Genomic DNA, 16,162 nt, shown 5'->3' with positions numbered 1-16,162 from the left:
ATTTATGCTATATCCTACACATTTTGGCTTTCTTTCTTAAGGATCTACAATACACCTATTTGGTATTTTGTTTTTAAAATTTGGAAGCTCTTAGTTTTTGGTTCTAGAATCCACCTCTACTTGTGTTTTGAAAATTCAGAGTACATTCTGTATTCAGTGGTGTGAATCCTTTTGCAAGCTCTGTGTTTGCTTGGACTGGTTAAAGATGGAAAGTGTTTTCGTGATAATAGCTATAAGTTCTTTGGGTTTTGTGCAATATAATTTGTTGGGTCTGTAGGCTAGCACTTGTGTAAAACAAATTGTTTATTGTTTTTGGTTGTAAGATCGTCTGTTACCATGGAATGTGACAGCAGTTAGACAGGAAAATATATGAGAAAATGTACAGTGTTTGACACATAAGTGCTTCAGTAAGTGTCCCTTCCTTGCGTTTTTTTCTTTGTTAGCATCATACCACTTGTCCCAAATAATTGGCCTATATTGTTTCATAACAGCTCTATCTGCATACATAAGCCTTAGAAATAGATTATTTCTATGTAACTCTGTTGGTATTCTATTTCTTTCCATTATATGTATTTATTCCTGTTCCAAACTATCTCAGAATACTTCCTATTTGAATATGTATGCTGGAGATATTTTGGATTAAAATGATGACATTTGATTAATACAGGCATGCTCTGTGATTTTATTGTGTAAATGCAGAAAGACCCTCACATTAAAATGAATTACTCTCTAAAAGTTTCTGCCTAAAAGTTGGATTATGTTTAACCTGAAATTCAGAATTATTTTATAATTTATAAAAATTAATTTGTCAAGTGCCATGCCTTAGACATAATACTATAATACATACAGTATTTGATTTAATTCTCACAACAGTTATGAAATAGGACCTCATTTTATAGAGAAAGAAACAGGCTTGGGGTAAAATATTCTACTCAAGATTATAAAACAGAGAGTGGTGAAACTGGGGTTTGAACCAGGTCATCCTTGAAAGTTTATGCTCTTAAATACTTTAAAGGAAACAATATCGGCATCATTTATAACACTGTTCTGTAAGGAATTGTGATCCACAGTATGAGGGTCTATTTATTTATCAGTTTTGGGAATGTGTTACTTTTGAACCTCTTTTTCATCTCAGATGTAGCATATCCTTATTTCTGGGCTAAAGGTGGTTTTGGAGACTACTGCTTTCCCCCTTTATGTCTTTGAGATTCACTAACAATAGGCACTTTTGGGAAAATGTTTCACTGCCTTGCCTTTTACCTTCCTTTCTTCCCTCTGCTCTCTGGTCCAACCTTTCATTTACGTGGGTATTTGTGAGTTAGATATTTGGAATTCCTGCATTACCAGCATTTATTTTTAAAAAGCAATAGGATCACATCCATTTTTATTTATTAAAAAGTAGGTAATTTTTCCTCAAAATATATTTTTGAAAATAATTGAATGATATATACCATTAACATCATTTAAAAATAACTTGGATTATTTAAATACAATTGTAACAGATAATAAATGGATTAATTAAAATGATAATTTGGGGGCAGACATCTACTGTTTATGTTGAAATGTTACTTCTTTTTTGTGTTTTTTACTTTCTGTATTCTCTCCATGTCCTTGTTTTTTATAATGGAGATATATTAAAACTTTATTTGCCTTGGTTGTTACATTGAACATATTAAAAGACAATGAATTTTAGTAGAAGGAAAGTTACTAAATTTAATTACTTTTTTGTTTCTTACAGTGAACCTTGCACTTGCTTTATCAGCGAATGATTCGGTAGGTGTTTATTAATAGAAATACTAATTTATTAAAATGTTTCTTAAGGCAATGATTAAGAGCATACTGATGTTTTTCGTTTACTCTGTTGGGCATATAGTGTAGCTCTAGTCATTTGCATGTCTTTAAGGAACTCAAAAATCTGCCATAAGTACTGGTTATATTTAATAATGATGATGAACATGGAAGGGGACCACTAGTCAAGGAATTCAGGCAGCCTCTAGAAGCCAAGGAAATGGCTTTTTCCTTAGAGCCTCCAAAAGGTATGTAATCCTCTCAGCACCTTAATTCTAGCTCATTGAAACCTATTTTGAACTTCTGTGATAATTTCTTACAGTAGGAATGGGAAACTGATACAGGAAGTCAATTTTCTTAGTTCTTAAATTTCTGAAGATGTCTTTATTTTGCCTTAATATATCATAGTTTGACTAGATGTAGAATTCCAGGTTTACAATAATTTCCTCTCTGAACCTTGAAAACAATATTCCATTTTCTTCTAGCATGCTAATGAGATGTCTGATGCTAGTCTGATTTATATTGCTTTGTAATAACCTGTGTTTTTCCTTTTAAAGCTTTTAAGAGTTTTCTTTATGTCTTTTAAGTTTAGATTATGTGTCTGGTTGTTGGCTTTACATTTTTTTTACCTGTTTGGAAATTGGCCAAGCAGTACAAGGCTTGAGTCTTTTTCAGCTCAGGGAGAATTTCTTCATTGATTACTTTTTGTGATGTGTTTGTTCTTTCTCCAGAAACCTATTAGGTAGATATTGACCCTTCATGCTTGTTAATTTTTCTCTCATGTTTTCCATCTCCTTGTCTTTTGCTCTGTGTTTTGGAAGATGTCTTAGACCATTTTCCATACTGCTATATTGGGTTGTAGTTGTTATTTAGCCCTTCCAATTTTTATTTTTAATTTGGAAATGATATTTTTTCCAGTTTTCCAGAACTGTTTTATTTTCCAATTGCTATCCACTTAAAAAAAAAAAAAAGGTTGCACCATTTGTTTGAGTCTCTCTGAGGATGCTAATTAGAATTAATAAAAAATGTTTCTTTTAATGATCTCTATTTACTTAGCATGGTGGTTCTTATAATGTGGTCCTCAGACCAGCAGAATCAGCATCACCTGGGAACTTGTTAAACATACAAAATCTTGAGCCCCAGACCTACTGAATCAGAAACCCTGAAGGTGGAGTCCTACAGTCTTGTTTTAATCAGCCCTCTAGATGATTTTGATGCATGCTAAAGTTTCAGAACCATGGATGTATTGTTTTTTAAAACTCTAAATTGCTGATGGCATCCTGTTTTGTTTTCTACTGTGATTATATTTTTAATTTAGTTTTAAGCTATTTTTTCCTCTTGTTTCAATGGGAATTTGGAAGAGAGATATTCATGTATGATTAGGCAACCTTATTGAAATAAAAGCCAGTAATATATTTTTTTCTTGGCTGCGCCCTGCAGCATGCGGGATCTTAGTTCCCCAACCAGGGATCGAACCATTGACCCCTGGAGTGGAAACTCAGAGTCCTAACCACTGGACGGCAAGGGAAGTCCCGCCAGTAATACTTTTTAAAAAATAGTTTTTATTAGAGTACTTAGTTATCTTGGAGAAGGGACCCCATCTTCCTTAAAGAAGGGAGGAAACAAGGAAAATTCAATGGATGAGAAGGTAAATAAATTCATAGGTGTGGGGATCTTTTAATTTGGTTATCATTTCAGCCAAAGCTTTGATTCTTAAGACAATGTGAAGTAATTATATAAGAAGCAATCAAAGGATGAAAAGAATAGTTAAAAAGGGGTTGATTCCTTCATGTTAGATGTTGCTAGTTTTGATGAGATGGTAGCTCAGATTTTTTTTTTCTTTTTTCTTTTTTTTTCCCTTTCAGGGAGCAGGGATGGTCAGCTTCATATTTAATGCTTTAGATGTATGACAGGGAAATAAGCAACAAGGAAGGAAAAGCAATGTTTTTCCCTGGGCCAGCTTTTCAGAAAGCATTTTAGTGTCCTTAAGTGTTTTTAAATATGTTTGTAAAATCTACTTTAGAAAGGGCTTAAGTATTCTGTTATCCAGATGAAGGTTTTTTTTTTTTCATTTCTTGATATTTTGTAGCAAAGTTAGTTTAGAAATTAAAAAGAAGATAGCCAGGAAATTTGAGCAGCATGCTATGGAACTCAAAGATAATCTGACATCATACAGTGTTTTACAATTGGCTACTGTCTTGTCCTCTTAATCTATATATACTTAGGAAAGATCACTTTTATACAGCATGTATACTTGATTAATAGTGTTTTTATTTGGGAGCAGCATGTTTGGCTTAAACTGTGATCTGCCAGAGGACTGCCTGTGTATAGAAAAGAAGATAAATCATATATAAATATATGATTTATATGTATCTGGCAGTCTTATAATCTGTATTGCCCAACTTAAGATGTTGTTAATATTACACTTATTTCGAGGACATGTTTGGTCTTTAGGGAAAACTCAAGGTTCCTCCAAGCCCTTCTCATTGCCTGAGCTGATATATATAGATGGCTTATGTCCAAGGACATTTATTGGGACATGGTACTAGGGTATGTTGCTTTATGGGCTGAAAACCTCCAGTTAGGATGGTGTCTTTGGAGCTGATCTAGTGATTCATTCCCATGGAGTCTTAATTGCATGGAGCTTATATTGTAAGAGGGGTCACTGACCTGCTTACCCTTAGGCCAACTTTTGTTTTTTTACATTTTTATTGGAGTATAATTGTTTTACAATGTCGTGTTAGTTTCTGCTGTATAACAAAGTGAATCAGCTACATGTATACATATATCCGCATATCCCCTCCTTCTTGAGCCTCCCTCCTAACCCTCCCTATACCACCCCTCTAGGTGGTCACAAAGGACCGAGTTGATCTCGCACTAGCTATCTATTGTACATTTGGTAGTGTATATATGTCAGTGCTACACTCTCACTTCATCCCAGCTTCGCCTCCCCCCCAACCCCCCGCCCCCACCCTGTCCTCAAGTCCACTCTCTACATCTGTGTCTTTATTCCTGTCCTGCTCCTAGGTTCATCAGAACCAGTTTTTAAAAAAAAAATTCCATATATATGTGTTAGCATACGGTATTTGTCTTTCTCTTTCTGACTTACTTCACTCTGTATGACAGACTCTAGGTCCATCCACCTCACTACAAATAACTCAATTTCGTTTCTTTTTATGGCTGAGTAATATTCCATTGTATATATGTGCCACATCTTCTTTATCCATTCATCGGTTGATGGACAGTTAGGTTGCTTCCATGTGCTTAGGCCAACTTTGCCAAAGACCTTGCTAACCCTTTTCTCCTATTTTCCTTGGGTTGGTGCTTGCCCCTTTTCAGCATTGGAGTGGGAAGATCTAATAAGATTAATTTGTTGGTCTAGGGGAAACAGGTCTAGGAAGTTATTCATTTTACTTTTAATGTTGGCCTTATGATCTCTAAACTGGGTTATGTAAACCCCAAGGGGTATGCAAGATAGGCCATTGGAATGTAGAAGGGAAATTTATCTTTTCTTTTTTTTTTAATTTTTAAATTTTGTTTTATTTATTTGTTTTTATACAGCAGGTTCTTATTAGTTATCCATTTTATACATATTAGTGTATACATGTCAATCCCAATCTCCCCATTCATCCCACCACCACTCCCACCCCCTGCCACTTTCCCCCTTTGGTGTCCATACGTTTGTTCTCTACATCTGTGTCTCTATTTCTACCTTCAAACCGGTTCATCTGTACCATTTTTCTAGGTTCCACACATATGTGTTAATATACGATATTTGTTTTTCTCTTTGTGACTTAACTTCACTCTGTTTGACAGTCTCTAGATGCATCCACGTCTCTACAAATGACCCAATTTCTTTCCATTTAATAGCTGAATAATGTTCTATTATATATGTACCACATCTTCTTTATCCATCTGTCTGTCGATGGGCATTTAGGTTGCTTCCATGTCCTGGCTATTGTACATAGTGCTGCAATGAACACTGGGGTGCATGTGCCTTTTGAATTATGGTTTTCTCTCTGGGTATATGCCCAGTAGTGGGATTGCTGGCTCATATGGTAATTCTATTTTTAGTTTTTTAAGGAACTCGATACACTTCTCCATAGTGGCTGTATCAATTTACATTCCCACCAACAGTGCAAGAGGGTTCCCTTTTCTCCACACCCTCTCCAGCATTTACTGTTTGTAGATTTTCTGATGATGCCCATTCTAACTGGTATGAGGTGATACCTTACTGTAGTTTTGATTTGCATTTCTCTAATAATTAGTGATGTTGAGCAGCTTTTCATGTGCTTCTTGGCCATCGGTATGTCTTCTTTGGAGAAATGTCTATTTAGGTCTTCTGCCCATTTTTGGATTGGGTTGTTTGTTTTTTTAATATTGAGCTGCATGAGCTGTTTATATATTTTGGAGATTAATCCTTTGTCCGTTGATTCATTTGCAAATATTTTCTCCCATTCTGAGGGTTGTCTTTTCACCTTGTTTATGCTTTCCTTTGCTGTGCAAAAGCTTTCAAGTTTCATTAGGTCCCATTTATTTAGTTTTGTTTTTACTTCCGTGACTCTAGGAGTTGGATCAAAAAAGATATTGCTGTGATTTCTGTGAAAGAGTGTTCTTCCATGTTTTCCTCTAAGAGTTTTATAGTGTCCGGTCTTACATGTAGGTTTTAATCCATTTTGAGTTTATTTCTGTGTATGGTGTTAGGGAGTGTTCTAATTTCATTCTTTTACATGTAGCTGTCCAGTTTTCCCAGCACCACTTATTGAAGAGACTGTCTTTTCTCCATTGTATATCTTTGCCTCCTTTGTTATAGATTAGTTGACCATATGTGCGTGTGTTTATCTCTGGGCTTTCTATCCTGTTCCATTGATCTATATTTCTGTTTTTTTGTGCCATATTGTCTTAATTACTGTAGCTTTGTAGTTTAGTCTGAAGTCAGGGAGTCTGATGCCTCCAACTCCATTTTTTTCCCTCACGACTGCTTTGGCTATTTGGGGTCTTTTGTGTCTCCATACAAATTTTAAGATATTTTGTTCTAGTTCTGTAAAAAATGCCATTGGTAATTTGATAGGGATTGCATTGAATCTGTAGATTGCTTTGGGTAGTATAGTCATTTTCACAATGTTGATTCTTCCAATCCAAGAACATGGTATATCTGTCCATCTGTTTGTGTCATCTTTGATTTCTTTCATCAGTGTCTTACAGTTTTCTGAGTACAGTTCTTTTACCTCCTTAGGTAGGTTTATTCCTAGGTATTTTATTCTTTTTGTTGCAATGGTGAATGGGATTATTTCCTTAATTTCTCCTTCTGATCTTTTGTTGTTAGTGTATAGCAATGCAAGAGATTTCTGTGCATTAATTTTGTATCCTGCAACTTTACTAAATTCACTGATTAGCTCTAGTAGTTTTCTGGTAGCATCTTTAGGATTCTCTATGTATAGTATCATGTCAGCTGCAAACAGTGACAGTTTTATTTCTTCTTTTCCAATTTGTATTCCTTTTATTTCTTTTTCTTCTCTGATTGCTGTGGCTAGGACTTCCAAAACTATGTTGAGTAATAGTGGCACGAGTGGACATCCTTGTCTTGTTTCTGATCTTAGAGGAAATGCTTTCAGTTTTTCACCATTGAGAATGATGTTTGCTGTGGATTTTTCATTTATGGCCTTTATTATGTTGTAGTAGGTTCCCTCTCTGCCCACTTTCTGGAGAGTTTTTATCATAGATGGGTGTTGAATTTTGTCAAAAGCTTTTTCTGCATCTACTGAGATGATCATGTGGTTTTTATTCTTCGATTTGTTAATATGGTGTATCACATTGATTGATTTGCATATATTGAAGAATCCTTACATCCCAGCATAAATCCTGCTTGATCATGGTGTATGATCCTTTTAATGTGTTGTTGGATTCTGTTTGCTAGTATTTTGTTGAGGATTTTTGCATCTCTATTCATCAGTGATGTTGGTCCGTAATTTTCTCTTTTTGTAGTATCTCTGTCTTGTTTTGGTGTCAGGGTGATGGTGGCCTCATAGAATGAGTTTGGGAGTGTTCCTTCCTCTGCAATTTTTTGGAAGAGTTTGAAGAGGATTGGTGTTAGTTCTTCTCTAAATGTTTGGTAGAATTCACCTGTGAAGCCACCTGGTCCTGGACTTTTGTTTGTTGGAAGATTTTTAATCATAATTTCAATTTCAGTGCTTGTGATTGGTCTGTTTATATTTTCTGTTTCTTCCTGGTTCCGTTTCTTCCAGGTTGTCCATTTTATTGGCATAGAGTTGCTTTTAGTAGTGTCTTAGGATCCTTTGTATATCTGGGGTGTCCGTTGTAACTTCTCCTTTTCATTTCTAATTTTATTGATTTGAGTCCTCTCCCTCTTTTTCTTGATGAGTCTGGCTAAAGGTTTATCAATTTTATCTTCTCAAAGAAGCAGGTTTTAGTTTAATTGATCTTTGCTATAGTTTTCTTTGTTTCTATTTCATTTATTTCTGCTCTGATCTTTATGATTTCTTTCCTTCTACTAACTCGGGTTTTGTTTATTTTTCTTTGTCTAGTTTGTTTAGGTGTAAGGTTTGATTGTTTATTTGAGATTTTTATTGTTTCTTGAGGTAGGATTGTATTGCTATAAACTTCCCTCGTAGAACTGGTTTTGCTGCATCCCATAGGTTTTGGATCATCGTGTTTTCATTGTCATTTGTCTCTAGGTATTTTTTGATTTCCTCTTTGATATCTATAGTGATCTCTTGGTTATTTAGGAATGTATTGTTTAGCCTCCATGTGATTGTGGTTTTTACGTATTTTCTGCCTGTAATTTATTTCTAATCTCATAGCATTGTGGTTGGAAAGGTGCTTGATATGATTTCAATTTTTTAAAATTTACCGAGGCTTGATTTGTGACCCAAGATGTGATCTATCCTGGAGAATGTTCCGTGTGCACTTGAGAAGAGAGTGTAATCTGTTTTTGCATGGAATGTCCTATAAATATCAATTAACTCTATCTGGTCTGTTATGTCATTTAAAGCTTGTGTTTCCTTATTAATTTTCTGTCTGGGTGATCTGTCCATTGGTGCAAGTGAGGAGTTAAAGTCCCTCACTATTATTGTGTTACTGTCAATTTCCTCTTTTATAGCTGTTAGCAGTTTCCTTATGTATTGAGGTGCTCCTATGTTGGGTGCATATGTATTTTTATTTGTTATATCTTCTTCTTGGATTGATCCCTTGATCATTATGTAGTGTCCTTCCTTGTCTCTTGTAACATTTTATTTTAAAGTCTATTTTATCTGATATGAGTATTGCTACTCCAGCTTTGATTTGCATTTTCATGGAATATCTTTTTTCCATCCCCTCACTTTCAGTCTGTATGTGTCCCTAGGTCTGAAGTGGGTCTCTTGTAGACACTATATACATGGGTCTTGTCTTTTTATCCATTCAGTGAGGCCTGTGTCTTTTGGTTGGAGCATTTAATCCATTCACGTTTAAGGTTATTGATATGTATGTTTCTATTACCATTTTCTTAATTGTTATGGGTTTGTTTTTATAGGTCCTTTTCTTCTCTTGTGTTTCCCACTTGGAGAGGTTCCTTTAGCATGTGTTGTAGAGCTGGTTTGGTGGTGCTGAATTCTCTTAGCTTTTGCTTGTCTGTAAAGCTTTTGATTTCTGCATCAAGAAATTTTACTCTACCCAGCAAAATCTGAATGAGATCCTTGCTGGGTAGAGTAATTCTTGTTGTAGGTTTTTCCCTTACATCACTTTAAATATGTCCTACCACTCCCTTCTGGCTTGTAGAGTTTCTGCTGAGAAATTTGCTGTTAACCTTATGGGAGTTCCCTTGTATGTTGTCATTTTTCCCTTGTTGCTTTCAATAATTTTTCTTTGTCTTTAATTTTTGTCAATTTGATTACTATGTGTTTCGGCATGTTTCTCCTTCGGTTTATTCTGCCTGGGACTCTCTGCACTTCCTGGACTTGGGTGGCTATTTCCCGTGTTAGGGAATTTTTCGAGTATAATCTCTTCAAATATTTTCTCAGGTCCTTTCTCTCTCTCTCTTCCTTCTGGGACCCCTATATTGCGAATGTTATTGCCTTTAATGTTGTCTCAGAGGTCTCTTAGGCTGTCTTCATTTCTTTTCATTATTTTTTCTTTATTTTGTTCCACGACAGTAAATTCCACCATTCTGTCTTCCCGGTCACTTACTCGTTCTTTTGCCCCAGTTATTCTGCTATTGATTCTTTCTAGTGTGTTTTTCATTTCAATTATTGTAGTGCTTATCTCTGTTTGTTCTTTAATTCTTCTGGGTCTTTGTTAAACATTTCTTGCATCTTCTTGATCTTTGCCTCCATTCTTTTTCTGAGGTCCTCTATCATCTTCACTATCATTGTTCTGAATTCTTTTTCTGGAAGGTTGCCTATCTCCACTTCATTTAGTTGTTTTTCTGGGGTTTTATCTTGTTTTTTCATCTGGTACATAGTCCTCTGCCTTTTCATTTTGTTTATCTTTCTGTGAATGTGGTTTTCATTCCACAGGCTGCGGAATTGTAGTTCTTCTTGCTTCTGCTGTCTGCCCTCTGGTGGATGAGGCTATCTAAGAAGCAAGCTTCCTGATGGGAGGGACTGGTGGTGGGTAGAGCTGGGTGTCGATCTGGTTGGCAGAGCTCAGTAAAACTTTAATCCCCTTGTGTGCTGTTGGGTGGAGCTGGGTTCACTCCCTGTTGGTTGTTTGGCCTGAGGCGACCCAGCACTGGAGCCTACCTGGCTCTTTTGTGGGGCTAATGGTGGACTCCAGGAGGGCCCACTCAAGGGCTACTTCCCAGAACTTCTGCTGCCAGTGTCCTTGTCTCTGAGGTGAGCCACAGCCTCCCCCCACCTCTGCAGGAGACCCTCCAACACTAGCAGCTAGGTCTGGTTCTGTCTCCTGTGGGGTCACTGCTCCTTCCCCTGGGTCCCGATGTGCACACTGCTTTGGGCGTGCCCTCCAAGAGTGGAGTCTCTGTTTCCCCCAGTCCTGTTGAAGTCCTGCAATCAAATCCCCCTAGCCTTCCAAGTCTGATTCTCTAGGAATTCCGCCTCCCATTGCCAGACCCCCAGCTTGGGAAGCCATACGTGGGGCTCAGAACCTTCACTCTAGTGGGTGGACTTCTGTAGTATGTGTTCTCTAGTCCGTGAGTCACCCACCCAGCAGTTATGGGATTTGATTTTACTGTGATTGCACCCCTCCTACCATCTCATTGTGGCTGCTCCCTTGTCTTTGGATATGGGGTATCTTTTTTGGTGAGTTCCAGTGTCTTCCTGTCGATGATTGTTTAGCAGTTAGTTGTGATTCTGGTGCTCTCGCAAGAGGGAGTGAGCACACGTGGAAATTTTTCTTTTTATTAATTTTTATCTTTTAAAATTTATGTTTTTGTATATACTCATTAATTTATACTAAATTAGTATAGTAGCTCTAATAATAAATACCAACAGATATCTTAACGTATATTGAGGTTGTATACCTAAACATTTTTTACTGATTGGGGTGCATGATCAGAAAAGTTTGGGTGTCACTGGCCTAGGCTAAAGGAATTTCTGTGCTGGATCATACGCCAGTTGAAAAGAAGACTACTTTGTAGATGGAGGTAAAGGCCTTATAGGAGTAGGGTGTGGGTTTTCCTTGCCTTTTCCTTGCCCTTTGTACTTTCCTTTGAGGATGTAGAAGGTAGCATTGCAGAGAAGAATTTGGAATTATGTCATGTGTGCCATGCATCTAAATATTATATCCCATGGTATGTTGGAGCTGGCTCACGCTTGTTCTGAGAGCTGATTGTTAAATTTCCAAGAATTTTGCAAACCAGTTGATATTATGTTGTTAACTTGAAATAGGCCATGGTGGGAGTATTTAAACCATAGAAATCGGAAAATACTGAAAATTAGACTCCCCTCCTCACCTTGGGCCATTGTTAAACATTTACTGGCATACCCACTGGTCATACATATTGACAGTCATATATTTTAGTTTTTCTTTTTTCTGTCTTCTTAACCACCTTTATTATGGATCTCATTTTTCTACAGTATAAATTTAATAAACAGTGAGAAGCACGCTGAAGCTGGAGAGGGAAAGGTAAAGGTCACCAGAAACTACTGATAAGTTCTGTGAGATTCCTAAGTCAATTTATTTCTGTTCATTTTAGTTCAACAGACATTTATTGAGTGCCTGTAACACTCATTGCCAGACACCCTGGGTATAAAGAAAAGTAAACATGCCTACTAAGACTACATTCACAAAACAGTGTTTTGTGTGTGTGTATATAATTATATGTGTATATATCTCTGTGTATGTCTGTGTTTGTGTATTTTGGTAGTTTATAGCTGAATTAGGTTTAATAATAGTTTCTCCTGTGGGTAAGTGTAAATTAAAGTAATACTTAATAAGGTTTTATTGTGCTTTATAACAGAGTAGACACACTGTGTACTCTTAAAGTTTTTATAATCTAGTAAAGACAAGGGGAAGATAAATGTCTTAAAGTGATGAGCTGTGTTCAAGGTCAAATGTAATAGTGTTTCTGTCTAAGGTGACTAACTTTTATTCCAGAGAAAAGCAGTCTTTTTTCATAGAGCATGTTCGTGAACATAATTGTATTTGCCTCTCACAGAACCCTGTAATGCAGTGCACTTAGTATTTATCAGTTTTACAGTCTTATTGATTCTGCCCTAATCCTTGTCACATTTCATCAGCCAGCAAATAAACTTTTTTAGTCTCTGCAATATTTTTCCAATATGTATCTTTCTATTTTCGCTGTTCCCACTCTAATTAAGGGTCACATTACTTCTTTTTGGCTCATTCATTGAATTATACCTCAGACAGTTATTGAGTGCCTGCTCCTTCCCAAGCACTTTGCTACTTTGGAGGATTTAGAAATGAATAAGACATAGAAATGAATAAGCCCCTTTGAGGGACTCACAGACCAGCAGACCACTGCAGTGACCTCTTACCTGCCCAAGCTCAAATCCATTCAGTACATAATGCCAGATTACTCTTACTTAAGCACCACTGGAACCTCATTTTCTCCCCACTCAGAGTCACTGCTGAATGCCTTTGCTGGGATTCAAGATCCTCTATGATCTGGCTCCCATCCACCTTTCTGGGTTTATCTTCAGCTCTTCTAAATGGTCCCTGTGCTCTAGCAAGTCAGGGTTACTTGCTGTTGCCAGTTTGGGCTTGGATATATTATGTTCTTGATAGCTCACGGCCTTTCTTCTGTGTTTCTACTGGAGCGTTCTCTACTACTTCTTCAGCTTTACACGTCCTATCCTCCAGGCTGCCATGTATGGCTATGCTGGTTATATCCTGCCCAAGAGTACTTGTCAAGGGAATTGAGTGATGACAGAAATCCGGGCTACCCTCCTCTTCATGTGCACCCACAGACTGCTTTCTAATTCACACAGAGGCACTGTATGAGCTAGCCTTACCCTGAGAGGCAGCTTAGTGAAGTGCTCCCCTGAATTCCCTCCAAGTGAGGGTCTTTTTTCCATCTTGTGAAATCCAATAGCACTATTTATTGTTACTATTATTATGTACCCATGTAGCCATTCTGGCCGTTTTTATAATAACAAATAATAAAACTAACATTTATTGAACATTTATAATATGTCAAGCACTGTTCCTCATGACATGGTTCTTAATTCTTTTATTCTTCATAGCAACCATATAGGAATAGATACTATTATGATCCCTGTCTTAGATAAGAAGCAGAAGCACCTGGAGGCTAAGTATTTTGCCCAAGCTCACCCAGGAAGTAAATGGCAGAACCAGGTTTGAATGCAGCCTAGATCCTGTGCTCTTAACCTACTTGTTATACCACTCCTATGTTGTCTAGATTCTTATGATTCAGAACTGTGTCGTCTTCATTCTTGGCTATCCTTAGCAGCTAGCACAGTGATTTATGACTTAGGAAATAGACAACAAATGTTTGCTACATGGATGATTTGCGTGCATAGATGGGTTTAATAGTATGTGAGTGCAAAGTTTTGTTTTGTTTAGCTTTGGTTTTTTTTTTTTTTTTTTTTTTTTTTTTATGCGTTACGCGGGCCTCTCACTGTTGTGGCCTCTCCCGTTGCGGAGGACAGGCTCCGGACGCGCAGGCTCAGCGGCCATGGCTCACGGGCCCAGCCGCTCCGCGGCATGTGGGATCCTCCCAGACCGGGGCACGAACCCGTGTCCCCTGCATCGGCAGGCGGACTCTCAACCACTGCGCCACCAGGGAAGCCCTAGCTTTGGTTTTTGAGGAGTGCTGTGGGATGCGAGGGCTTCTTGTGGCTTGGTGGCCTGCACACTGTTCTTTTCCTGTTTCTTAAAAGATAGTGTGCTCCATGATTCTACTTGGCCCTTTTCTTATTTTAAACTCTATCCAGTAATCTCATCTTTTCCCACTGCCCCAGTTACTACCCATGTGCTCTGGATTCCAAATGCATCAGCAGCCTGGATATCTCTCCTGGGTGCCAGACCTGGCTCTCTCATCTACTGTAGATGTACACTTGAATGCTTTACAAACATTCAAACTCAGCATGTGTAGAACCAATCTCTTCTTTCCTATAACTGTCTTTGTCCTATGAGGGTCATGTTGTTCCCTCCCACCTCCAAATCAGTCACCTGTTACTGCTGCTTCTAGCACTCAAAGCTTTCTAGAATATGTCGTCTTATTTAATTCCTTAATGCCACTGTCTTATTCAGACCCTTTTTATGGATCTACTATGAGGTGATTCTTGCTCTCCATTTTCTCTGCTATGATGCTTTGAGGAAAGGACTAGTACTTCCCACATTATTTTAGAGGTTTGTTTACTTTTTTAACTCCTGTGCTAGTCTGTGAACCTTTTAGGGCCAATGCTGTTAGTCTTGTTCCCTTTTTTTATCCTCAGTGCCTAGTCCAGTGATGGTATATAGTAGGCTCTTGGTAAATGCTGGTAATGAGAGTGGAACGTGTTAAGTGAAGAGTGGTTGTGAATATATATACTTATATATTTCATATATGTGGTAGATTCTAAGTGTTGGATAAGCTATCTATCGTTTGTTCAATGCTAAATTATGTCTTTTTTTCCCCTGAGCAAGTGAAATTAAAATCTAAGTGGGATAATGTGAAGTGCTTAGCACAATGGCTGATACGTAGTAAGTTCTAAGTCACTTTTAGTATTGTAGCTAAATAAAATCTTTTTGCAAGTAATATCTCAAAATAAAAGTGGATAGGCATTTTACTTACTTGACTATTTTAACAAAAACTTATTTTAAGTTTTTACTTATTCTCCTTTGCTAGAATGCATCATTAAGTAGAATTTTAATTGGACTGAAAGATGGAAAAGAAAGTAGTATTATCTTTAAAGAGTTTGTGTTTCTTTGGTTAGTTTTTTCCATTGATGTTTATCTCAAAATATTTATTTTTTCCCCATGATCACGTAATGTCTTTATACTTATTCTTTGCAGATGTACTGCTCTTTTTCACAAATTATTATGAATGGCTCTTTAAACATAATTAAGATTATCTTAAGCCTTTGAAGTTCTGTGATTGTGTTAGGAAAAACTGGGAAGTTTTAGTTCAAGATTTAGGTTTTGGTTTTTGAAAAGTTCAATGATCTTGGGAACAGAACATGTTATGTACTGCCACTTAAAACACTGTGATTAAACAAACAAACAACCCCCCCCCGAAAAAAAAAAAAAACACTGTGATTTTCTTCATTAATAGTTATGTGTATAGCAGTTAACATTCTAGCTTTTTGATATCAAACAGACCTGGGCTTGATTCTGGCTCTGCCTTTTGCAAACCATATAACTTTTGCCTGTACCTACCTCTTAAGGCTGTGAGTATTAAAGGAGATAGTGCATATAAAGCACTTAGCACAGTGTCTGGCACATAGTAAGTGCCAATAAGAGCTCCTCTTATTAAGCTGTTCTAGTACTCCAAATGCCAGCCTGGACACATTATTATAATCTGGAATATTAGTTACGATGTGAATTTGGGTTAAATATGGATGAAACTGTTTCTCACAATTGATGGGAAATCCTGATGAATACTATTTAGCTTAAGTTTGTAAGATTGGGCTCATATTTCTTTAATGTCAGTGTTGTAGAGGAATAACTCTATATTAAAGCAACCTGTTCTTAATGTTTTTATCATAGCTTGGTAGTATTATACATTTCTTATGAAAAAATATTTTGTTATTATGGTTAGCCATTTTGGAGGAAGGGTACACCATTAGTGTTTAAAGTATAGCTATTTTAAAGCTAGAGGGGAAACTAGGGCGAGAGATCCAGAAGGAACAATTGCAAAATCGTTATTTTTGCTCCTTTTTGTTCTTCAGTTCAAAAGTAATTCTTGGTAAGAAGTGTGTTTTATAAGTGAATTTGAATTCACAAATTTTGA

The 16,162-nt window shown here is 36.9% G+C and overlaps 1 protein-coding gene across 1 annotated transcript in view; it reads left to right on the top strand.

The window, feature by feature from the left end:
• The window catches only part of NUBPL (NUBP iron-sulfur cluster assembly factor, mitochondrial), a 259,985-nt gene that overhangs the window by 2,563 nt on the left and 241,260 nt on the right, over window positions 1-16,162 (top strand). Inside the window, exon 3 of the mRNA XM_065872487.1 lies at window positions 1,739-1,773. Coding sequence (XP_065728559.1) covers window positions 1,739-1,773 — 35 coding nt within the window. The remainder of the gene's footprint in view (window positions 1-1,738; window positions 1,774-16,162) is intronic.

The sequence above is a fragment of the Phocoena phocoena genome, chromosome 2, assembly GCF_963924675.1.
Source record: "Phocoena phocoena chromosome 2, mPhoPho1.1, whole genome shotgun sequence".
Taxonomy (NCBI): Eukaryota; Metazoa; Chordata; class Mammalia; order Artiodactyla; family Phocoenidae; genus Phocoena; species Phocoena phocoena.
The sequence above is the reverse complement of the archived record's forward strand: the minus strand, read 5'-3'. Positions and strand labels throughout refer to the sequence as shown.